Genomic DNA, 27,255 nt, shown 5'->3' with positions numbered 1-27,255 from the left:
TCCAGTCCACTCCAAACTTGGCAGGTGTATTATGTATGTAGTGTATTTCAAACATCTGAATGGGCATTGCACTAATGGAAACCCTCTGAATCCCAAGGAGCTTTTAGGCTGTTTTAACTCCTGTCACATTTTTACTCACTATACAGCCTCATTTTTACTGCAATATAAAATCATCTACCCCTATACAAACACCACCACCACAGCTAGAAAAAGAGAAAACCCAGAAATGTGCTTTGTGCAGTATGGCACAGATATAATGTCATAAATCATTAAAAATAAGAAAATACAACTTTACAGAAATGTGAAAATGGAATCAGTATGTATAGCATTTTTCCAAATGTCGACAATAATATTGCCCCAAATCATTTCAATATTGTTAACTATATTGGAAAAAGGTGACTTCATACTATATATATTTAACCATTTTTATTTTTACACCCTCTACTCTGTACATCAACTTTAGAAAGATATTTCTCCATGCTGAATATATCTTCCAACAACTTTACGTCTGAGTTCCGTTCCTACGGTGTGTCACAATTCGATTTTCACTGTAAGTCGGAACTCTGGTGAAAATGTAGAACAAGCTGTTGCATGCATCACAATGTCGATCAGTTTACATATTTGTACAGCTACAGTAACGAAAACGGTCATGAGCTCACACTGGAACACAACTCGGTAGGAAAATACCGGCAAAAATGTAACCTGTAAGTCTGCTGGGAGAGATAATAAAGTTAGCGAATGTAGCATAATCCAATGTGGTGGCATTCTACTTTATGCAAATGGCTGCAGCTCTGTCTGAGTAAACACACCGGATCACAGTTTGAAATGCACTACAGCCGAACCACCAAGCAACATGCGGTGCGTTCTCAAACATCTAAACAAGCCGTCGGTGACCTAAAACTGGGACAGATTCAGCGGCTACAGATTATTTCTCACCTCAAATCTTTCAGAAATACTTTTCGCTGAAGTGTTTTTGAAATAAATGGTAAATGGTCTGTATTTATATAGCGCTTTACTATACCTGCAACGATACCCAAAGCGCTTTACATTATACATCCCATTCACACACTAATGGCGGAAGCTGCCATGCAAGGCACTAACCACGACCCATCAGGAGCAGTTAGGGGTTCAGTGTCTTGCTTAGGGACACCTGGATATGAGCTCTCGAGGTGAGGATCGAACCGGCAACCCCCAAGTTACAAGACAGCCACTCTACCCACTGAGCCATGCCACCCTGGATGAAAAGGAAAGTTTGCAGCCGAGCCACTGTGTGTATCCCACCCACCTGCTGGACCGTCAAGAAGAAAATGTGGTCACTTGACCACGTAGTGGCCCACTGAAGCTCAAACGTTGTCATCTGACAGTGTTGTGGCCCGCTAGTTACCGCCCGTCATGTGTGCGATTTTCGGATGTGGCGCGTTTACATGCAGGAAAAATACATGTAGTGGAAGCATACCTTGAGTCTTGAAGGTGCAGTCTGCAACTAAGAAGCAAGATTGTTGATATTTAGATGGCTTGTATCTTTACCCCCTGACTTTCCCCTTGTCCTGTGCATAAATACGCACAGAACACACTGGAGTAGTGTTTAAGGATAGGTCGGAACCACTATGCTTGCCATCTACAGACTTCTTATTTTTTATTTTTTGCAGTACACATATAAAACCATGAGGAGATATTCACTGAATCCTACAAAAAGTGTAATGTATTAGGAACACTGACTGTACTGGCTCCACTAGTCAGTTACTATATAAAACCTCCACCACCATCAACTCAGCTGTCCTCTGAAGCCCAATGAAACCCTTGATATCATTCATTCCACTGTCTTGTCTAAATTGTGGAGTCTCAACGGACTGGCTTCTGACTGTGGCTCCAGTCTGACTCTGATTTAAGTTGGTCAACAACACAGTCACAATAAAGAAGCTAAAAATACATTTGGTGCAATCTGCAGAGCTGCGGCATATTATTTTTCATAATGATTTAAAGAAAAAGTGATTATTGTGTTGTTTTTTTGTTTGTTTCATCTTTGCACAGTCAGCAGCTTGATTTATAATGGGTTTTAAGTAAACCTAGAGGTCTGCAACTGATACAATGAAACGTAGAGTTTTTGCTTACTCCACAGGGGCCAGCGTATACCCAGTCCAACAAAATTTAATTGAAACTTTTTTTGAGGAAATTCATCTTGTGTCTATGAGGGGAAAAGGGATGATTTGGCTGCACCACACACAACTGTCATGTGAGGATGCAGTTCCCAGTTCTTTCAAATTCTCTTCAAATTAACTACAATTATAACACATTTTACAAGAGATTAGGAAGGAAGGATGTAGTCCAACCTTTACATGACCGTCATTTCTACACGGCGAACTGTGCTGTGGACATAACAGCTCATAATATTAGTATTGTGCCTATATCTGGCCAATATCTGCATAAAGTGCTCCCTCAAGCTCCGTCGTCCTGTCAGCTCAGACCATAGAAGAAGAAAAACAGGCTCTTGGCAAGAAGAAGGAGAGAAAGAAGAAAGGGGAGAATATAAATAACAGCTTCGACTTGCAATGAACATAAAGGTTAGTTTCCTGAAATATTGAACTGGGAAGGAAAACCACACTGTAGGCCTTGTAAATTAAAATAGAAATTCACAACTACTGAGATCAACTATGGCCTTTATTTTGAAAGTTACAAAAATATTATTTTCTCATCCCATTAGTCTAATAATGTTACTGAACTGACTGCAAGTTGGTCTGGTTTGGAACACGTTCATGATCAATCAATGTGCTGTCATTGTTATAATTACTTTGTAAATAAAATGTCAAAATTTAGTGAAAAATGATTTTTCACAGCCCAGGAGGATCTGCTTTGGTAGCTGGTTTTATTACACTATCCTCTCATTTCTCCTCACCATTTGTCTCTTGATACTTTCATGCTACACGATCCACAACAACCTTCTGAGTATTTTTCTTTAATTTAACCTTGCTAATGTAATATTGCAGCACATACACTACTGTTCAGAGGTTGGTATCACCCAGACAATTCCATGTTTTCCATGAAAACTCCCACTTTTATCCATGTACTAACATAACTGCACAAGGGTTTTCTAATCATCAATGAGCCTTTCAACACCATTAACTAACACAATGTAGCATTAGAACACAGGAGTGATGGTTGCTGGAAATGTTCCTCTGTACCCCTATGGAGATATTCCATTAAAAATCAGCTGTTTCCAGCTACAATAGTCATTTACCACATTAACAATGTCTACACTGGATTTATCATTCATTTAATGTTATCTTCATTGAAAAATAATGCTTTTCTTTCGAAAACAAGGACATTTCTAAATGACTCCAAACGTTTGTATGGTAGTGCTCTATCCCATGTTTGTTTGTGTTAATATTATGTTTACATCCATCATATGGAGGATTAAAGGAAAACACACAGCAGAATTAGTATCAGTTATCCTTTATGTAGCCTACAGGTAAGTGGTGTTAGGAGATGTACCGAGGCTTCGAAGCGTGTGTCGAGTAATGGAGGGGGCGTTTCCACGAAGCGCGTAGGGAGGCTTGCTTCATTGAGGGGAGGTGCCAAAATGATGACGTCCGAATCCTCGCTACCTGGCGGAACCATGTGACTGCTTCGGAAAGCGGTTCAGATTTTGCCGTGAGGTTTGACAGCAACGTAAACTCTTCAGGCTCCGTTCAAAATGTGGGTTTTTGACGGAGAGCTGCGGTCAGTTGAGAGTTTGGATAGTTTTTATATAGTTTGGAGAGTTTAGAGAGTAGAGAGATAGTTTGTAGATTTAGGAGAGTGAGGAGAGAAGGATGGGTTTTAGGATGGAACCAGCTAGGAAGAGGAGGATTTCCCCTGTGTGGGAACATTTCCATTTGATAACTCCTAATCAGGTAAGCTGAATCTAACATTACAGACGCATTAGCTTTGCTTATCAAGAACTGTATTTTTCACTTTTTCTTATTTTATTCAAAGGTGAGGTGTTTAATATGTGTGTGTCAAAAAAGGGAATCATTTAAAACCAAAAACTGTTGAGAAACTCTTATTTCTGAATGAAAGGCATGAAGTCTCCCCTTTCCTGTGCATCGTTGTCCAAGTTACACAGCATATTCAGTACGATCTTCCTAGTTCCACAAACACTTTCACTGTCCTCTGACTGCTTAAGGCCATGGCATTTTCCTAAAGTGACAGAAAAACATTACTACACAACCTGACACATTATATGATACTACCATTTTAGGGAAAATTTACACACACAGAATACATGAAAATATATTTAATCATACACATGTGACAATCCATCTACAGAAATTATTTGGTCATACATTTTCTTGTGTTTCATAGTCATTCCCAACCGCCATAACAGATAAAAATTCAATGCATCAGACATTATGTGGTTCAGATACAGCTGCCTGTGATTATACACCTGGCCAGTAGGTGGCTTCGTGTGCTCATGAAGCTTCAAGAAATGAACCGATTCTCGAACCAATTGGCTCAAGTGGTTCGATGCCTCATGAGGCTTCATCTCACCATCACTCCCTACAGGTCAAATGTAGTTAAATTGTTTGTCCCTTTGTTCATATGTACTTTACTTTGTTCCTTTTTTCTGGCTCACCGTGCAGGACTAGTGCTTGGGAGGAGGCCGGCCCAGCACTTCCTAAATTTATGGTTTTGGTGATGTCAGAGTGACATCACTGGACCAGACAAAGTGGAGGTTATTTTTTCCTTTGGATGAATTCTTCTTTTGTAATAAAAGGCATCAGTCAGTATTGCTTTTATATGTTTAGCTTTCAGGGAGACATTTAGAAATGCTACTAGTTGGTGGTGTGTACAGTAAAGCTGTTTACAGAGTTGTTTGTGTCGAAGTTAAAGAACAGGTCACCATGCTGTATGATGGTAGAGCTGAAGTGAGTAGGCGTGAATTGAACTCTATAAAAAGAGTAGGGAGATTGTGCCCCTGAGAGGTAAGGCTGTGCTGCTACAATGTGATGGCTTGGTCTCTTTTGAGTAGCTATGCATTAATTGTTTTTCTTTGTAAATAATTTTTAGAAGGTTTTGTAACTTTAGATTCATATCAGTGGAGAAATAAACTAAAATCTGCACCTCTGCGAAGTCTGCCTGCCTTCTACCTTCCTTGACTTTTTTTTGGCCAGACTCCTCTACATATCCAAAACCAGTCAGCCACAGCATTAAAACCACTGACAGGTGAATAGCATTGATTTTCTTATTACAACGCCACACTGCAGCAGTGTTTTAGGAAACATGATGAAGAGTTCACAGTGTTGACTTGGTCTTCAAATCCCCAAATTTTAATCTAATCAAGCATTTGTAGCTGCTGGATGAACAAGTCTGTTCCATTCAGGTCCCACCTCACAACTTCCAGGATCTTCTGCTAAAGTCTTTCTGCTTGATAACACAGAACACCTTCAGATGTGTAGAAATACCTGGGCATCTTGATTGATGACTCCCTCACTTTCAAGCCACATGTGGAGAATCTTGTGAAGAAGCTGAGGCTAAAACTGGGTTTTTATTTTCGAAACAAGTTGTGTTTTTCTTTCAGTGTAAAAAAGCGGCTTGTCGCTGCAACTTTTTTGTCTGTGTTGGATTTTGGAGATCTTTTGTATATGAATGCTTCTGCTCAATGTCTTCGAATGGTTGACAGTGTTTACCACGCCTCGTTGAGGTTTATTACGAACTGTAAAGTGTCAGCGCACCACTCAGAGTTCTACTCTTGGATGGGATGGAAGCTTTAGCCACCAGACAATCCATCATTGGTATATTTTTATATATAAGGCAATACTTGGACTACTGCCACCTACATTTGCTTCTTAACGGCACAGAAAAGTTCTGATCTTCACTCGCTCCATTCACCAGATCATCTGTTGTTTTCTGTTCCATGTGTTCGTACTGAACTGGATAAAAAGGCTTTTGTTTCCTCTGTACCTTCTGCCTGAAGATGTTGCAGAAAGACTGGAAACTAACCGAGTTCATCTCCCTGAGCGCTTTTAAATTTAAACTGCAAGTTCTTGAGGCCGTTTCCACAACATGCACTTGTTTTTTATAACTTGCTTGTAAATTAAATAATTTTTTTGTTTGTTTTTCGTATTTTAATTATGTTTTAACTGTGTAATTTTATAACTCTGCTTTGGACTTGCTGCTGCCAATCTTGGCCAGGACTCCCTTGAAAAAGAGGTTCTTAATCTCAACGGGATCTCTCCTGGTTAAATAAAGGTTAAATAAATTTTAAAAAATGTAACAAATGATAGCATCACATGTGGACATTTTTAAAGGAATTGGAATTCTTGATTGAAAAATGACAAAAGATTGATCAAAAACAGTAGCTAATTGTTGTTGCCCACCTGATTTTTCTAATTGTCTCCCTCCTCTCTTTCCCTTGTTTCTCCCTTCTCCCCCTCACCTTCTGCTCCAGCTCCATGCTGTCCCCCCTCTATCAGGACCATGGCGGTTCGGTGGTGTGGCCACAGACCTCGTCCTGTTCCTCGTCCTCTCAGGGCCTCCACCGGCCGTTGCGCTGCCACCCTCCACCAATCAGCGGGAGCAGCGTGGGCCCAAACCCCACATACTATCATGCTGTGTATGACATCCGGGTGGAGCAGTACCAAGACGTGCCCTTCAGCGATGGAGGCGGCAGCTATGGGGTTCGCTCCAGCCGGGGCTCCATGTCCTTCGTTACCAGCAACAGCGACCCCACAGTCCCACTCATCCGTCGCAGGGGAGGACTGGTGGATTACCGGGATGTCATCCTGGCCCACCAAGCACACAAGCTGCACAACACACCGCAGGCCAGGAGGAAGCAGTGGGAGTGAGTACAGTTCACTTTTTAAGGTCACATTAGTGGAGGGAGCCACAAGTCATTGGTCAAAATAAAGAACATTTTACTGTTAGTTTGGTTGGTAAGTGGATCTAAATACTGCTTAACTATCAGAAAGGCTGTAATTCAACAATGACTGTGTTGCCTTACAGCAAGAATGTGAGGATAGGAAGCATATATCAGTTGATGGACTAAGTTAAGTATTTAAAGGTTTTAATTGGCTAACCAGAGCTGGAAACAATGTGTCAAAAACCTGTGTGGTTATAGTTAATCAGCTTCAATCAAAGCATCAACTAGTACTCTGCTGCTACCTCTGTGTCTATCTGTTCATCCTCCTACCTCCCTCTAACCCCTCCTCCTCCTCCTCCTGTTTCCCATAGAGACATTATTTATTAGCCTGAACACCTCATCTCTCATATGTGCAGACCATTTTCCATTTATCTTTTACCTACCAAGCACAGGACTCAGTGTACAGGTTACCTAGGGACAGGGAAGATCCATAATCCATCATTACAATTGTCCAACACTAATTGCAGTAATCATATCTAGATCACGAATTAACAAGCTGCAAGTTCATCACAGCTTTTATTATCAAGCATGAGGTGTAGACAAATCCTTCACGGAAAAAGATTTGAACGAGGAAGTGCTGCGGAGGAGAGTCATATGAGGTTACACGTCACACAGAAGCATTTGAAATCCATCTGGCAGACAACACAAAGCAGCTGCAAGTCACAGCGTCACCAGTCAAACTTTTTAATACATTAAAGGAAGAATCTTCTCAAGACCATGACGGTCTCAGTCATACCTTGACAAATGTTCACAGTGACGTGGTGTGTCGACAAATACTGTTGTTCTTAACCTTTCTAGAGGTTACTCACACTGCAAGTACAGGGAAGGATGAAAGGATCACGAGAATAAAGAATTAGACAATGCAACACATTAATGACATTTCAGTTTGTGTACAAACACATACTGATATACCACTGACTACAGATGTGATTTCCAGTTACCTTACTGCATGAACATGCCTTAAAAATGACCTGTGAACAGCAGAACTTCTTCAGTTTGGGACCTTTAGGTTGTGTCTGTGTGAATGTTTGCATCATGGATTCAAAAAGAATTACCAGAAAAACTAAAAAATCTGATTGTGAGACTTCACAGAGTTGGAAAAGGATCTAGGAGGATTGGTGACCAACTGAAAATCTGTCAGAAAAGTTACAGCAGTACACAGAAGGTACAGAACAAGCCTTAGTAGCACTAATCAGAGCGGCAGTGCTTGTCCTCCAGGCAGTGCTGGATTTAAACAACAGGAAGGAAAGTGCTTCAGACTTAGAAAAAGGATTATCAGTGGAAATCAGTTACTGTGACACTTTTTAGTTGCAAAATGAAGAAGAATCAAGAGCACGTAAAGCCTGATGAATATTGGGAGCACATTCTTTGATCAGATCAAACCAAGACAAATTTGTTTTTCTCAGATGGTGTGAACCTGGTCAGCACTACCACAGTGAATGTATAGTCCTGGAGTATTTTAAAGGAAAAGGATAGAGCAACACAGCCCCACCAGCACACAGCAGCTGAAGGAAATAGTCTTTCAAGAATGGCAGAAGATCTCTCCAGACATTTGGTGTCCTCCATGCTGAGGAAGTTTGAGTCTGTTCTAAAAAATAAATAAATCGAAAAGGTAAAAGATTTGAATCTCAGTAAGCGTTGTGCTAACTTGTGACTACTTCTTATTATCTTTTAAATATAGCATGTCTAAATTGATCATTTTTAAGTTTACATAAAAGAAAATGTTCTTCTGCCTAATAATGCACCTACTGTAAGGTCATTTAAGTGTTTTTGCACAGGGGTGTACTCACCTCTGCTCTACACTGTACATGGTGTCCATTCATTTCTATTTCAAACCGAGGATGGAGAACATCAAATGGTAATCTGGCCCACAAGAATGAATGGAAAGATCCGTTACCAGCCCAATAAATCATGTCAAAAAGTTGTTAGAGCTTTTATTCCAAAGTGATTTGAACAACCAAGAAAATCAATAGTTGAGTGTCTTTACTGATTGTACATCAGTTATGGGAGGATGCTCCTTTGTACTCATTTTCTTAAAGTTTGTTTTTACAGTCTATGTTTTTTTTGTAAAAAAGAAAAAAGAAAAAAGAAACACCAAGATGTTTTTACCGTCTTATTTTCTATATAAATTATAATTGGTGTGGAAAAAAATGGTGTTTGAGTCTTGAAAGAACTAAAAGGTTTTACGTTTACTGCCGCAGCTGGGAACACTAACAGTGGAATATAATTTCCAGAACTGTGTGATCTTTCATGATCTGGATGATACTAAAGAAAACCTGTCACTTTATAGCTACCATTTACACTACCATTTAAAAGTTTGGGGTCACCCAGACAATTCCATGTTTTCCATGAAAATTCCCACTTTTATCCATGTGCTAACATAACTGCACAAGGGTTTTCTAATCATCAATGAGCCTTTCAACACCATTAGCTAACACAATGTAGCATTAGAACACAGGAGTGATGGTTGCTGGAAATGTTCCTCTGTACCTCTATGGAGATATTCCATTAAAAATCAGCTGTTTCCAGCTACAATAGTCATTTACCACATTAACAATGTCTACACTGGATTTATCATTCATTTAATGTTACCTTCATTGAAAGTGACTCCAAACTTTTGAGCAGTAGTGTAGATTTCTCTTTGGACAGATTTGCTCAATTGTGAGTCATGGAGGATTGACAGCCTGCAGGTTTTTCTTGCAATCAAATCCTACAGCCGTTAATTTGGCTGAGTAACACACACTTTCAGAGAAGAGGAAGTAATCAGTGAGAAGAAAGTTGTTGTGGCTGCAGTGTGAACATGCTCGTCACTCATGATGCCACATGGCTGATAACAGTTCAGAGCAGTTGCTTTAATCATTACCTGAGTTGACCATCTTACCACCCACTGGCTACAGTTGACTTTTTCCATCCCACGTCCTCGAGCCTGCCGAGTACTGAGATTTGTAACGGAGGCAGCGGATGGTGACAGAAAGAGACGTTATCCTGCCTTGTTTTTTTGACAGACGAACAAGCAGAAAGGACAGGCAGGCAGACAGCTGCTGACCCAGCTGCAGATCAGACCAGGTGTGTCGGCAAAGCCTGGGGGGCGAAGCTGATTCTTATTACATATGACAGGTTAAAACCCCACTTACCCTGTCATGCAGTAGATCCATGGATGGAAAGGTTGCCAATGGACTATAGAGTTTGTATTACCCTCTGGTCCTGTGCGTCTGACTGCCTCTCCCCTTTCTGTCACTCCATCTCTTTTAGTGCCCTCTTAGGTAGTACAAGTTGACTAGATGATCACACCCAAATGGCAGCTATTGCAGCAGGACCAGTAGCTGCAGCAACCCATGTGTCCTCTCCTAATATTCCTCCCTAATTATGACTGAGAGCATGTTTACGGCTTCTGCTGCATCACCTGTCTCGGCTGTGTCGCTCTTTCTGGCACCAGTTCAGTTCAGGAAATTCATTTTGGGAAGAAAACAGAACTCCATATGTGCAACCAAATAACATGCAACGATTTATTAAGAACATATTAGCTCATTTAGATGAGATGATAAGATCCCTACAGGCAAATAAAAAAAGTAAATAAATCAAGCTACAAAGGGATGACAAATTAATGGAAAAAGGGGATTGTTGTTGGAGACATTTTGCTGATATGTTTTGGGTCACTGTGAATTAATACAAAGCTGTTCTGAGTGATCACCTTTATCCTGTAATGAAACACTTGTGTCCTGATGGCAGTGGTCTCTTCCAGAATGACTGTCCCCATCCTCCAGTAGAGTTCCAAGGTGCAATGAAACTGTTCTGGTGACGTGTTCTGCCCAACACCTTACCAAGACACTCCATGTTGGGTTTCATTTATCACCTCTCATTATGTTCATGTTATTAACACAGTTTATAATTTGAGATAATTATATAAAATGTAATATGGCCACATAGGACAGCAATGATGCAACTACATCATGCACGAGAATTTAACTAGTCACAACAATGTAAGGCAAGGGCCCCATTTGTGAGGATGCATCATACTGTAACAATGCTGTAGTAATACTTTGAACAATTTTGTCGTAAACTACCAGCCAGCTACCAGAAAGTAATTGTAAAATTCAAAGCAGTAATATGAAAGAGAGAAAATAGGGTGATGTTACTGTGATCAGAATGATGCGAGCTTTTAATTAGAATTCTTGGAAGTAAGACGACCTCTGAAATACAATATGCTCTCACCAGAAGTAAAGTTCAGCCTGATAAAGGTGTAAATTAGTAGTTCTCTATTCACAGGTGATGTTGTGTAGTTTCTGCAGGGCCTTGTGGCTGCAGAAAGATGACAGGCTCTAAGTTTTAAACTGAGAAGACTGTGAACTGGGGACACGGGTGTGTTGATGGTATATTTGGAGACTGCCCAGACCAGACTAAATAAAGAATCTAGTTGTTTGCTCAAAGGCTTAAAACAACAACCAGCTGCTTCTGCTTTCCTGGCAAAAATCTTCCACTAGGTGGTAAAAGCAGAAGTAGGAGGATGTATTTAATGGCAGTAGGGTTGTCACGATTTCAATTTTTTGAGCCACGATTATTGTGGAAGGAAATATTGCGATTTTACGATTATTCACGATTATCGACATTATGAAAGAAAAAAACCCACTGTTTGTATTTAAATAAACTCTTTAATAATACTTAAACTTTTAAACATTTACTGTTCTTATAAAATAAAATAAATTGTTCCAACACATCCTTGTAGTAAATAAAAGTGCAAATTGCATTACAAAACAGTCACTAACTTGAGGAACTTAAAGGCTTCTTTAGCTGCCATCATTAAAACAAAAGTTAGTGAGTAAATTCTAGTAAGTTCTAGTGAAGTGCCTCTTTGAGACTTTTATGTATTATGGAATGTTGCAATTTAATGTATGGTTGATAACGTAGTGTTTACTTTGTAAATCAAACAAAACAAGAAGACATAAAAAGAATACATTTAAAGATTCTAAAAACACTTCATTTTAAGCTTTAAATATCCTCCACAATTTTAGACAATATAACTACAGAAAAAAGGATAAATGGGAGTCTTATTTATTTTTACTAAAACGTTTATATAAACAATTCACCACTAATTTTACAACAATTAATCAAAACACCCGGATCATTTCCCAGGGACAACTCTAGAGTCTGACAGGAGGTCCAGGCAGACAGACAGCCTCCCTGTCCTGGAGGTTACTGTCTCCTCCACTACCACTGTCAGCGGGGCTTCCCGGACCACACTCCCTGCTGGGGGGGGGGGCAGCTTATAGGGAGGATCCAAACCAAACAAGTTGGGAACCACTGGTCTACTGCATGGGACATCTTCAAAACAGATGTCTCTGCAGCGATAGAGACATCTATTTTGAAGTCTCCATCGCTGCAGTTGCTCCCGTTGGTGTGAAATGTTGTCACCTGTCTGCAAGCGTTGGGAATGTCACCACTGATGGGATTAATCAGCATTGCGTGAAGGGTTTCATCATAATGGACATCTCACTAATACTGTGCCACTAAAACAGGTCTGACCCATCAGGGCTTTAACACAGGATCTCTGGGGGTGTCCTCTGGTGTCTGGCACTTGGACGTTGGCAGCAGATCCTTTGGGTCCTGTGGGTTGTCAGGTGGCGTCCACATTCAGTGGATGCTCAGTTGGATTGTTATCTGGAGGCCGAGTCACTGTCTTCAGCTCTTTGTTGTGTTCCTGAGCAGTATTTGTAGTGGAGTGAGGTGCATTGTCCTGCTGAAGGAGGTCGTTTCTGTAGTGCTTGCTTGACCTCCAGAAATGTTTCTATAGGTGGTCCAGGTCAAAGTAGCATCCACATGTGAATCAACACCTGAGGTTTCCCAGCAAAACCTTGCATCGTAACAAGATTGTCAGTTTCATTCATTTCACTTGTCAGTCATGTATGTTAAATTCCAGCTCTCTAGTTTTTTTGTTGTTGTTTTTGAAAGTTTATTTTGAACATTTCAACATAAAAAGAAAACAGCAACAAAAGACAATGAATAAGTTGCTCAAAAAGGAGTGGGAAGAAGTCAAAGCTTATCTAGTTCCACCTCTTCTCCTTACACAATGATTGTAAATCTATTCATTCTGCTTCTTCAAAATACTACCATTTATATACAATAATAATGACAACAATAATAATAATAGTGTACATGATTTAGAATAAATATACACCAATATGTCAGTTTGCATTCATACTAAAGGACCTAACAACAGCAAAACACAACCAAAAGAAAAAAAGCAAGTAATAATACGCATAAATAAATCAAGAAAACAAGTTATTAAAGAAATCGATACTTATTAACAGTTACCTGTGCACACCCAGTGACTGTCACAGCCCCACTTCCTTCCTGTATTCTGTGAAAACATTCTCTTTACATTTAGTTTTAAACTGTTGCATGTTTGGACATTGTTTTATCTCCTCACCCAAACTGTTTGAGTTTTACCCTTCAGAATGAAATGCAGAATCTTTTTCTGTTTGTACAGATTTAGTTTATTCTGAAGTTGCATTTTCCTCTTAAATGATACCCCCCTTCTCGATCCCTAAACAATCTCTGTAAATTTTGTGGCAAAACATTATTTTTAGCTTTGAACATGATTGGTGCGGTTTGAAATTTGACTATATCTATGAAGAACATTGATAGCAATAATGAACCTAGAAAATTAACAGCTGTGGCAGTTAACAAATCAGTTTGTTCTGTGAGTGGAAAAACATTTTGGTTACAAAGCAGAATAATCATACCCTCAGGTCCTGCAACAAGCTCAGACACTACAGTCACACACCTGACCATGAAAACAAGGTTTCCAGCAATTTGTTAAGACACCTGAGGTGCTGCACATGCTGTAGTTGACATCGTTCCTGTGTAACGAGACAAGAAGACTGTCCCAAAAGAAAGTGGTTGCAACACAATAAAATATGTATTTGGTGCAATAAATATGACAGCTATGAATGATTCTTTACTTTGGTAAATTAAGATTTCATTGTCTGTAATATTGTCTTATTGCGCAAAGTTTTGACTGGATGAATGTAGCCTTAGTCATATACGTTTGAATGATATGAAATACACAATATACTGAATCTGTTAAGCTTAAAATCATATGACAAAAGAATATGGAAATGCTAATTCAACGGGTTTCGTGATGAGGCTCAAAACACTGACAGTGAAAAAGTAAAACTTTCTGTCTGTCTTTCCTCGAGGCTGTCTCTCTCCTCCCAGATGACTTTTCATTTCTCTCCTCTCTTTCCTCATTGGCAGCTATTTGCAGTGTCCTCACGCCAAAGCTACAACATCTTGCCAAAATCGTCACCCCCACACCACCATCACACACCCATAAACCACTCTGAGTATGTGTGTACGTCTCTGGATGGTGTGGTCACGTACTACATGCTTCCTTCTGCTGCATAATAATAGTCCGTCTGCATTTGTATGTAGGGCCCAGTTTAGTGTGAAGGGAGGCAGTTTTATTCAGTTTTATATTGTTGTCATTACAGATTCAGAAAACTTTATTTCTCCCCAGGGGGCAATTAAAACACAGGTAATGAGTTTCACTAGCAAGAGCCATGCCGCTGATTTGAAGCTTGGTTGTTTATTGGATGCAACGGATCATTATGTTGGTGATGAGTTAATGCGAAGTGGGGGAAAAGCTTAGTCAGATATCAGTGGCATCTCCCGGACCCCTTGGGACAGGGGTGTCCAACATGCGGCCCGTGGGCCAAAAGTGGCCCTCCCGAGGGTCCAATCCAGTCCTCAAAGTATAAAAATTCCAGAGAAGACATTAACTGCAGATTGTAAATTTGTAAAACTAGAATTTTAAAAATAATTCCTTGACCATGACAAGTTGTTTTGATCATAAAGTAAAATACTAGATTGTTCATTGTTCTTTTGTCATTTTGTGTCTCATTTTTCTAATATTTTGTCTTTTTTTGTTAGTTTTTTTTGTCTTTTGTTGTCTGACTTGTTGTTTGTCTTATGTTTTTGTCGTTTTGCTTCTTGTTTTTGTCAGATTGTGTCTCGTTTGTCTCATTTGTCTCATTTTTTGTCGCTTTGTTTCTCATTTTTGGCATTTTGTGCTTCCTTTTTGTCTTATTTTTGCAATTCTTGCTTCATTGTTTTGCTTCACGCTTCTGTCATTTTTCCATCCCGTTTGTGTCATTTGTCCATTTTTTGTCACTTTGTAGCTTTTCTGTCTAATTTTTTGTCCTTTTTGTCTTGCTTGTGTTTTTTGTCGTATTTTTGTGATTTTGTGTTTTGCTTTATTTGTTGTTGTGGGGTGTTTTTGTCTGGCTTGTGTTTGTCCGTTTTTTTGTCACTTTGTAACTTTTTTGCCGAATTTTTTGGCCCTTTTGTTCTGTTTTGTGTCACTTGTCTCATTTTTTTGTCATTTTATGTCTCACTTTTTTCATTTTGTGTCTCATTTTTGTAATATTTTGTAAAAAGATAATCCATTTAATGTGACTTTTTTCTGAATGTACTTTTTTACACTAAAACAAAGTGAAAAACATGTAGTTGTTGTTATTTATCGGTTATTTTGCTGTGATTTCACTGGTCCGGCCCACTGGAGCTCAGACGATGCTGAATGTGGCCCTTGAACTAAAATGAGTTTGACACCCCTGCCTCAGGAGAAGGAGAAGACAGGAAAAGGAGGCAGAACTATATAGAGGGTGGCTGGGGCTGGAGAAGCGAGAACGAATGGGTGGGAAGGGCAGAGTAGCATGAATAGACGTACAACAGGAAGGGGAACAATTGAGGTGTGGTCCTGCTCCTGAACCTCAGCTAGAAATTTTATCTCCATTTACAATCAAGCTACCCAATGAAACCATGTTTACATGTAACAGGTTACTATACTAATTAATCTGACAACACAACTATTCCTAACCTGTGCTGAAAATTATTGCAACAACACATCATCAGTAGGGTAAAACTAACCTGTGCTGAAACAAACTTGGGGTACCTTTAAACGTCTTTGTAAGTACTGTGACTTGTCCAGTTTTATGACTTGTTCATATGGCTAATATCTTGGTGGTTCCCTATCAGGACTGAATTCAGAACACATTCAAGGGGGTCCTTTCAGGAGCATTTTTCCTTTGAATAACTCTTACTTCATGAGTGCATCTTATTGGAAAATCCTTTTGTAGTTGTTCAAAACTTTTTGCATGTGAAATAATGTTTTTCCACCATGTGCAGTTTTTCAGCACAGGAAGGATCGATCAAGTTTTAGGTTTTTGCACTGGTGTTAATGATCTCCTTTTATAGCTTTTTACAAGTTAATGCAATGCTTACATGTCCTGATACTGTGTATTTTAAGTTTCAGCTGAAAATGCTGCTCCGATCATTAATTCTACTATGTTCATTGGTAATAATACCCCTGGTTTCAGCCCTGTTTCCATGTCTGTCAGTGACTATGGTGCTCAAAGCTTCGGCACTAGAACATCATGAAATACTGTGCATGAAACCATACATCATTTGGAAAGGCCGCTGTCGTACATACTTAATGTAATCAGAAAAAGTACGCTATTTGGAACACAGCTTTACTCTGCTCAGTGAGTGGCAGAGATGAGCTTGGGGGAGGAGTCAGCAGGGGGCAGGGCCTATCTTGTTGTGACATCACATCAGGTTGTAAACCTGAACAGTTCATCCAGTGACACTGAAGGCAAGACTAAAAACAAAGAGACGCTGTGTTTTGTTTAGTATGTCCCCTTTGATCGCACAGTAACTATAACCGACGCAGGCTTACTTCCTAATTAACATTTTAAATCACAAATATCTGTCAAATTGTACAATACCGCATTATAAACTTCACTGTTTGCTGTTTACTGCTGCACTTTCCCCCCCCAGTTTACACATGAATCCACCTACTTATGTGCAATAACTGATACCTCATCCTCTTGTATGTAGTCTTTACATAGTATTAATTAAATCTTCTATATTTAATGTTCTCTGCAATTTTTGCACTGAGTTTTTTTCTTATTTATTCTTGTACTGCCTTTATGCTTTTTCTTTTGGAGCTGCTGTAACGGTGAACTTTCCCCACTGTGGGATTGATAAAGTTTATCTCATCTCATCTTATCTTATCTCATCTCATCTCATCTTATCTTATCTCATCTCATCTCATCTCATCTGTAGCAACACGGAACTGGACACATATGCAAGCTTCTGGACATGCATCTGCAGTTCCTCATGTGACAGACTGTGTTTAGGATGAGATATGTTATTACCTTGGAGTGACCTTCTCCCTCCATACACACTGGTAGTCAAATTTCTTCAGTTTCTACACCCACCATCCACACCAACCACCTCCCTTTGGCATCCGCTTGGTACAGTGTTGCCATTGAGGTTGATCACAACACAAAAGCAGCACTATAAATGGCAACCATGTTACGTTTCAGAGGCAGGGCTGTGTGTGGTAGTCGTTGGGTGGGCTTTAGGAAAGGAGGAAAAACCTAAAGTGTTCCTCCCCATCTCTGTCTCTGTCCGTCCCTTAGCGGCTGTCTCTCTGTTGTGTTGTGTTAGTGCCAGTATCAGTCAGTTTGTTCCTCTGGCTTGGCGACGCCACTCTGCTGCCAGCTGCACTTCTGACTGCAAAGTGCGCATCATTCATTTTAATATTTACACTGCTTCTCCCTCTCTCCTTCCACCTCTCCTTTCCTCCTCCACATCCATCAGCTCTATCCACCCAGTTCCTCTTTTTTTTCCCCTTTCCATCCCTCTGCTCTTATCCTTCACTCTTTCCTTTCATGTCCCGGCCATTCATTCATCCCTTGTCACCCTTCCCCTTTGCCTCCTTCTTCTTCTTTTTCATCCTTCCTTTTCTCTCTCTCTCTTGTTCACTGACATCACTCTTTCTAATTCGTCTGCTCTTTTCTCTGTGCTACCTCTCATTTTTCTTTCTATCAACCTGAGAATTGCTACAGTTGTTAGCAGAAGCGATTCATGTTCTGTTTGGTTTTTTTTGGGGATACCTTTACGTGACTAAATGTCTATGAAGCACATTAGTGACATTTCATCCAACCAAAGTTATTGATTTTAATTAGAAGTGATTTATTTCCAGAATTCAATACCCATTTCTAACACAAAAGGTGTGTTCATACACTGTACATGAAACCTCTCGTTCTCACAGTATTCACTTTTCATAATACTTTAGATTTTACAGCAAGGCAAAGACATTAATTACCGAGTTGGAGTTCTAACCTCTGATGAAAAGACTGTGATCTCAAGCTTATTATTGGTGACTCAGATTAGTTAAAAAATAGAATCCTTCTTTAATTTTGCATTTGTGAAATACCCCCCTCAGTGAAAATCAATTTTAGGCAAGACTAGAAAAAAAAATGGTTCTAAATCAGACAAAGACAGTCTAAGTTAAATCAAATTTGTCCAAAATGACAAAAATGAGAAATTTTTGGACCTTAAAAATGAAAAAAACTTCTACAAACCTACAATCCAGGATGGTCTAGTGTCTCCATAAAGTTCTTGTGGGTGTATATCTATGGATGGATCCATATTTCTACTAAAATACAGTCTTGGTTGACATTTCACCAGAGATTACTAGAATTCTGTCCAACATTACTTGAAGCTTGTCCAAAATGACTCAAAAATCGTTCAGAATAAGTCAGAGATGGTCCTAAATGACTTAAAATTTGACTAAAGTCAATGGAAACCTGTCCACAATGACTCATAAGTCGCCCAAAAATCCTCAAAATTTTGCCTAAAAAAACTCAAAATGGGCCAAATTAACAATAATGAATAGTTATTGGCCACTAAATATGGAAAAAGTGTAAAGATTTTTCAATCCAGGCTGGTATAGTGTCTCCAAATTACTGTAAGTGTATATCTATGGACGGATCCATATTTCTAGTCTAAAATTGATTTTCACTGAAGGGGGTCTTTCACAAAGGCAAAATTAAAGACTGCTTTTCTACATGCTAGAAGACAAATCACACACAAAATAAGGACTCATGGCTGAACATTTCCACCTTGAAGTGACAGTGAACTGATGACAGTCAAGACAAAAACACAGATTGAGATTTATAGGATTTCATACAAAGGAAACTCAACAAACCAATACGGTCAACTTTCAGAGGGACTTTTCCTTATTTGGATGATGTTCATTTTGTCGTTAATTATCATAGGATAACGTTATTTTTTTATACTGACAAATCCAGTGAACATTTTGAAATGAGGGAATGCTTTGAATTTGTCGGTATAAAAAATAACGTTATCCTATGACTCTTTTCCTTTACACAATCAGTCTAAACATGTATGGCTAACTTGACTAAATTACTCCAGTATTACATCTTGTCAGTGTGTAGCATAGAGCAGCTTTACACTGAAAAAAGCTGCTGGTGTGCTAGAGCTGCAGCGAATGGAGGAGCGGTGGGTGGAAAAAGATGAGGGAACATAAATTTGCACATTCAAGAGGAAGCAGCAATGTAGGGTTACATCTTTGTCATTTTATATGAGGAAGGGATTATTTTAATCGAGGAAAAAAAACTTTCTAAATATGTAATTCTCAATACAAAGAGAGATGAGATTTTCTGGGTTTAATCAGTGACCAGAAAAGGACTTTGGCTTTTTATTTGAAACATGGTTTTCTAATTGTTCTTCGGCCAAACTTTTATGAGCATTTAAATCATGACTGCCACAATCTTTGTTTTTATGAGTTTACAGTCATTTGGTTGAACCGAGAAGGTCGTGGGTTTTTTCTCATTTAGGTTTTTATTAAATTTAAACCAACAGAAACAAACGGCATTCAATAAATTAATTAATAAATAAACAAAAGAAAACAAAACATAAACAGCAAAACTGACACACTGCTCAAAATGATGCGGACAAGATATGTGGTGGCCATGAGTCAATAAAGAAAGACAAACAAACAAACAAAAGGGCACCAATCACATATCAGTTTTACATCTCATGAATATCATAGATTTTATACAGATGTTATGAATCACTAATGCAAGCCAGAAAAACCCGCCACATCTGGCTAATTTTACTTTCAACATTGTTTACCTGGCGATCATATTCTCAAAAGCAACTGTCAAAAGCTTAAAACATTCTGCAAAGTCTGGCTTACATGAGTTCTTCCAGTTCCGTAAAATGATTGTGGCCCCGACCATAAAGCCTGTTAAAATCAATCTAAGCTCTGCCTCACACAGGCCTGACGGTATGAGAGACTTATCTCCTAACAGACATAACTGAGGTGATTCTAGTAGAGATCATTTAAGCCACTCCATTTTTTTCAGTATCGTCTTCCAGAAAGGAACCCTTCAACAGTCCCATATAGCATGAAAAAATACCGTCTTCTTTATTACATTTCCAACACTTTTTGTCCTGGATTAATCCCATCTTAAAAATTTCAGGGGTGTGAAATAATATCGATGCACAATCTTATGGTGGATAAACTAACTTCTCGCATCCCTCGTAGCCCACCCCACATTTGGAATCACATTTTGCCGTGTTTCATCATGAGTCTCTTTCCAATAACAATCTTAGACTTTCACACAGTCTTTTTTGTATATTTGACATTTTTTTAAATAAAAACTTGATGCAGAATGAAAAATATGAGGTAAATTTAGAAATTTTTGGACCTCATTCTCCTCTACCGCTACCCTTTCTGATTTAAAAATTGATTTCATACTACTTCTGAGCTGCAAATACTTCCAAAAATCCCCTTTATCATTTAAATTAAATTGCTGTTTAAGGTCCTCAAATGATATAAATGTACAGTCTTTATAAAGATCATTGACAACACGTATCCTTTTGGCCTTTTTTTCTACTAATTATTCCATATAGAAGAATAGCTTTGCTTATATTGTGAAACCCTCAAAAGTTTGTGTCTCCATGGTTACAGTTGTGGATTTTTGTGGGATGTTTAACAGAGTTGTGGAAAACAAAAGGGTGCTTGTCCAATCAGCATTTTTCACTCCAAAAGTTCCCTCCGAAGCTCCACAACGTACTACCCCTGGACAGGGACTTATTTTAGAGGTAAAACTGTCCCCTAGACCAGGGGTGTCCAACATGTGGCCCGCGGGCCAAAAGTGGTCCTCCAGAGGGTCCAATCCGGCCCTCAAAGTGGAAGAATTCCAGAGAAGACATTAACTGCAGATTGTAAATTAGTAAAACTATAAATTTTTAATAATTTCTAGACCTTAACAAGTTGTTCTGATCATAAAGTAAAATACTAGTTTGCTCATTGTTCTTTTGTCTTTTTGTGTCTCGTTTTTGTAATATTTTGCCTTGTTTTTGTTGTTTTTTGTCTCTTTTGTGTGATTTTTGTCGTTTGTCTCATGTTGTTGTCATTTTGTTTCTCGTTTTTGTCTTTTTGTGTTTCCTTTTATCTCACTTGTGTTTTTTGTCTTATTTGTGTCATTTTGTGTTTTGCTTTATTCATTGTTCAGGTTGTTCATGCACTAAAACAAAGGAAAAATGTGGAATTGTGGTTATTTATCGGTTATTGTGCTGTGATTTTACTGGTCCGGCCCACTTCAGATCAGATTGGGTTGAATATGGAACCTGAACTGAAATGAGTTTGACAGTCCTGCCCTAGAACTTAATTTAGACCATAATTCCTTGACCTCCAATGTTTCTGTTCCCCGGGGAAAATACACCCATAGAAGCCTTCACCTCTTTCTGCATGAAACATTTAAATCCTCACTGAGTCACCCCTCTTCCTCTCCTTTGTTCCACTCCACCCTGCCCACTTCCACACCCCACTGGCAAGTCAATCTGATCAAAGGTCTGACGGCTCTTTGAATGACGACCACTCAGACCAGCACAAATACCAACACAGAACTGAGCCTCAGTGAGTGGAGCGGTGGAAGACTGCTGCCCTCTTGTGTTCGTGACGATGAAGCGTTATTATTACTGGTGATGTCCCTGGCCTCTGATTTTATGTGCTCCAGAGAATAAATCAGTCCCCCTCCGTGGTGTGTGTTTGTAACAGCCGTGATGCAGGACTAAATGCGTCATGCTTGACACACATCTGACGCAGGTGGGCTCTGTGCCTACACACTGGACATAGTTCATGGATTAGAAAAAACAGCTCCAAGGGTTTGGAGTCCCGTCGCAGGGCCATGTCTTTGATGCTCTGAATGGGGATGGGGCTTATCTTGCATTCATGTGACATGGCTAGAATGGGAAAAACTTTCCATTGTTCTGACTTGAAAGTGTACACTCAGTTCTTCCAAAACCTCACAGCCTCCTTGGTTGGTTTAAATCCCCCTGCAGTTGTGGCTGAAGACTCACATTGGTGTGTTAACAAGGGAAAGAAGAAGTGTGTAACTCCGTTTAAAAATAGATGAATTGATTGTCATAGTGTCGATGCAGAATTTTACAGCTCGTCTGGCTTTGCGGCCTTTAGTCCACTTTGTTTACGCCTCCTTCAAATGGGAGATATCTTAGCTGTCAGCTGACTCACAGCTAAGAGGCTGCATGTTGGTCCTGCAGAAGTGTGATAGAGACCTTTTTTGCTTGCTACAAGTTAGATTTTTTTCTTTCCAACCCTTTGAAGGAACTTTATTTGATCTTTTAGCACTTTTCTCTCTCTCTACATTTGTGAGCTGCATTTATCAACTTAAAACGTGCAAAATGTGCAGCCAAAGTAAACTGAAGAGGCACTAATTTCACTATTGCCATAAGTATCACACGGGTTCAACACCTTATCTTGGAGTCTCATTTTTTGAGGTCACTAAGTACGTCCTGTGTTGCAAAACTCACCGTACGTCAGAAGGGAAATTGAAAGAAAAATGGAGGAAAAGCAGCACAGTAATGTAAAGATAAATGACACCTGAAAATTACAGAAGGAGCAGTCAAAGAGAGTGTGATAAAGGAAAAAGATGTTGGTGATGGGCCTGTAAGAGCAGTCAGAGCTATAAGTGTGAGATAGAAGCAGATTGATCCATTTTCTACCAGCTATGATTACAGTAATTTTAGGTTGTAGAGAGGAAGAGAACTATAATGTACTGCAGTAGATTGTGAGACCACTAGGTGTCAGCAGACACTAATACATGAATTCTTACACTAAGAACTTATTCTGAGTTCACTGGGACTGCCAAGCTAAAACTAATACATTCTAATCCAAAAATCCTGCACTAAATCTGACCTTTGTAAAGATTTTAAGATTTCTAAGAGGTGTTGCATCAACTGTATGGTCAGTTGAGAGAATGCAGTGTGTTGTGCAGTTGATTTGTACTCCCAATTTTCCAGAGTTTCTGCCATTGTTTCACGTTGTTTATGTCAGTGAGGTCGGGCTAAATACCAGAAACACGTCTAATGCAACACCACAAACCACATCTTTGAAAATATGAGTGATCATTTCAGTGATTAAGAGGAGAAAGTGAGAAAAAGAAGGAATAATGCAGGCAGATATAATATTAATTTCAATGTTAAATAATTATTTTTTACTCATAATCAATTCAGTGGTGGTCCCAAAAATAGTCAGAAATAATTACATATCCCTATCACTGGTCCAGTTTTGTTAGAGAATAGAACAGAATAGAATAGAATAGAATAGAATAGAATAGAATAGAATAGAATAGAATAGAATAGAATAGAATAGAATAGCCACTTTATTGTCAACCAGAACATACACTAGTTGGTGCACATCATGACTGAAATTTCGATGCAAAAAGCTTGAAATCAGACTGATAAAAGAACAAAATGAAAAAAATTATTCTAAATAATTAATAATAAATTCCAATATATACATGTGAAAAAAGATAGAAATATACAGGGTTTCCTCTACATTCATTAAGCAGTGGCTGAATATATACATATGTGTGTGTGTGTGTGTGTGTGTGTGTGTGTGTGTGTGTGTGTATAGATATATGTGTGTGTGTGTGTGTGTATATATATATATATATATATATATATATATATATATATATATATATATATATATATATATATATATATATATATATGTACACCGCAAAAGCGGTCCTCCAGAGGGTCCAATCCGGCCCTCAAAGTGTAAAAATTCCTGAGGAGACATTAACTGCAGGCTGTAAATTTGTAAAACTATAAATTTAAAATCATTTCTAGACCATGACAAGTTGTTTGGATCAGAAAGTAAAATACTAGATTGTTCATTGTTTTTTGTCTTTTTGTGTCTCGTTTTTGTAATATTTTGCTTGTTTTTGTTGTTTTGTTGTCTTGTTGTGTTTCCTTTTTGTCTCCTTTGCATTTTTTTTCTTATTTTTGTCATTTTGTTTTTGCTTTATTCGATGTTTTTATGTGTCGTTTTATTTGTTTTGTGTTTTTTTTTGTCTCGTTTGTGTTGTTGGTCTATTTTTTGTCGTTTTGTTTCTCTTTTGTCTAATTTTAGTTGTTTGTTCTTTTTTTGTTGCTTTGTAACTTTTTTGTCTCTTTTTTTGTTTTGTTTCCTGTCATTTATCTCATTTTTTGGAATTTTGTTTCTTGTTTTTGTCATTTTATATCTCATTTTTCTAATATTTTGTCTTGTTTTAGTTTTTTTTGTCTTTTTTTTGTCTGACTTTTTTCATTTTGATCATAAATGAGTTGGATGCCCCTGGTTTAAGGCCAATTAAATGTTTTCAATAAACTTTGGCTGTTTTCAAAAACAGTCCAATGTACTTTCCATCAGTCACATTCAGCTGTGTGATCATTTCAAATGTAAAGATGTGTAAGATGTAATTGTGCAGGAGAGGCTGTAAAGCTGCAGAAAAAGCGTCAAAGCTCACCACTTTGCTATGCTGGATAAATAGGTTTAGAAATCATTGATTTGTCCTTTATTTTAATGAGGAGAAATCTATCGGGAACATATTTGTTCTCTCTGAGGAGTGAACTGAGCACCAGGCAGCACTTTAAACAAATATCCTCTTTCAAAACCACGCAGAGGGAAATATATGTACTTCATGCATTTATACACACCGTCATGCAGTATTGGCACACTTAAGCCACGCCATATGACAACATCATCAAACCAACCCCTACTTCCACTCCCTGTGCTGTCACAGTGGTGGCACTCTAAGTCAGACTGTGGACTTGAAGTTGGAGGATTTTGGCTTCTAGCCCAGCGAGGCTTGGTGGGAGGAGGGATTATTTGGCTTCATCGTCTACATCATGTCCATTAGGCTCACATTTTGGCTTTTGAGAACAGGTTTTGCTTTTTCAGCATTTTTTCTTTTTTTTGTCCATTGTGCTGGAAGTTTAGATGTACTCTCAAAATAGAGGGAATAAAACACAGTCACGTTTTTTCTTTCTTTAAAGGACGTCTGTGGCAATCTGAAATGATTATTGCAGAAGCTGGGTGTGTTTATTTTGTTGTGTCAGTCGAGATGGACAGCCACAGCGCAGTCAGCCTATCAATTAGCTAATAGTCTTAGTCACAGCTCTCTTCCTTAATGACACAGGCATTTCTCTGCTTGGAAGGAAGGCCTTGGATGGTGGTGTGTTTAGGGTTGGGCTTGTGCATTGGTGGAGGCTGTATTTTCTCTTCTTAATCAATCTGGATAGAAAAGCAATTAAAGGAGTGCAGTCCACAATCTATACCAGCACAGTTGTAGTCTACATAGAGGCTTGCTATACATTTATCATTCAGTCATGTGACAAAACAACATGTATATAAATATGGTGTCACTTAGCTGGTGAGTTTTTGTACACAAACATGATTATAATCTTACATGTAAAAATCCACAAGCCCACATAAAGGTGTAATGTGCCAGATTTTTAACAGAAGTATAACAATAAACAACTCCTGGCTATGTAAAGATAAAGTGAAGCTATGTCATCTTGAGCCCTCTCTGGGTGTATTGTAGCTCCATCCTCTTCTTTTTTGTGGAAACTTGTGCAACCACCCATGCCTGTTAGTGCACGTGTGTCCCTCCCATTGAAACTGTTAGCCCTCACAGATTTTATATACGATCTCCCATGCCGACCTGGAAAAGTGAAAGTGTGGTCCAGCAATCAGCTGGTGGGTTTGAAATTTAACAAACAAATTGACACTGCTGTCAGAGCAAGTTTTTTTCAATTGCCCCTTTTAGCCAAAATCAAGCCTTTCTTAAACCTTGAAAAAGCTATTCATGCTTTTATCAGCTTAAGACTGAGCTACTGCAATGCGCTTTACATCGGCATCTCCCAGTCATCTATCAGACGCCTGCAAAATGCTGCAGCATCTTTTAACAAACACCCCCAGATGTGAGCACATCACCCTGGTCCTTTACTCTCCACTGGCTTCCAGTCTGGTCCAGAATTCTTTTAAAACTTTCATTCCTTGTTTTTAAAGCTCCCCTTTATTTATCAAAGCTTTTAACTTTAAAGCACCAATCAGAGCTCTGAGGTCATCCAATAAGCGGCTGCTTGAAGTACCCAGGTCTAAATAAAACCCTGGGGTGACCAGGCGTTCTCTGGACCTAGCTCCCCCCGACAGGCACCATCACTGACCTGGCTCTGTTTAAATCACAACTGAAACCTTCCTGTTTAAAATGGCTTTAATACCCAGCGGCATGGTGACATTTTATTACTTTTAGTTCTTTTAGATGTTATGTTTTAGTGCTGTTTTATTGCTGTTTATTTTATTGTCTTATTGTACAGTGGCGTGGTGGTTAGTACTGTCGCCTTGCAGTGAGAGAGTCCCCGGTTCGCGTCTCGGCCTTCCTGGGATCTTTCTGCATGGAGTTTCCATGTTCTCGCTGTGCATGGTGGGTTTCCTCCCACAGTCCACAAACATGCTGAGGTTAACTGATTATTCTAAATTTGCCCGTAGGTGTGATTGTTTGTCCTGTTTTAAGTTACTGTAGTGTTTTTTTTTTGGGGTTTTTTTTTTTTTGAAAGTTATTTTTTTGGCCTTTTTTCAGCTTTTATTGGATAGGCGTAGTGAGAGACAGACAGGAAACAAGAGTCGGGGGAAGACATGCAGCAAAGGGCCGCGAGCGGGAATCGAACCCGGGCCACTGCGTCGGGGACCAGCCTCTGTACGTGGGTCACGCTGCTTAACCCATTGAGCTATACAGGTGCCCTACTGTAGTGTTTTTAAGTTATTTTCTTGTTTGTTTGTTTTTTACTGTGAAGCACTTTGGTCACTCTTTGGGCTTTTGTAAAGGACTATAGAAATAGCTTTTATTGGCTGATTGATTGATTGATTGGTGCCCTTAATAGCCAAACAATATAAAAACAAAGTGTCTTAACTACATTGTGCTCTCATTGCACTTCAGGTCGGTCTAAAAGCTTCTTCTGCTGCCATGGGGCTCTTCTGTGCTACTGTGTCTTCTTTTTGTGTTCCTTTCCATACATGGGTCTGCTCCAGTTCAATGTAAACAGACACACACTGAGCTAAACAGACAGGAGCACAGGTGAAGTTACGACACCTTCATTCAACCTGACAACGACGTGCGACTTGTGAC

At 39.0% G+C, this 27,255-nt stretch overlaps 1 protein-coding gene across 1 annotated transcript in view; it reads left to right on the top strand.

The window, feature by feature from the left end:
- Positions 1-27,255, top strand: part of LOC111568332 (uncharacterized) — a 73,417-nt gene that overhangs the window by 23,721 nt on the left and 22,441 nt on the right. Inside the window, exon 2 of the mRNA XM_023269944.3 lies at positions 6,428-6,820. Coding sequence (XP_023125712.3) covers positions 6,432-6,820 — 389 coding nt within the window. The 5' untranslated portion in view covers positions 6,428-6,431. The remainder of the gene's footprint in view (positions 1-6,427; positions 6,821-27,255) is intronic.

The sequence above is a fragment of the Amphiprion ocellaris genome, chromosome 4, assembly GCF_022539595.1.
Source record: "Amphiprion ocellaris isolate individual 3 ecotype Okinawa chromosome 4, ASM2253959v1, whole genome shotgun sequence".
NCBI classification, from domain to species: domain Eukaryota; kingdom Metazoa; phylum Chordata; class Actinopteri; family Pomacentridae; genus Amphiprion; species Amphiprion ocellaris.
This window is presented reverse-complemented; position numbering and strand designations above follow the sequence as displayed.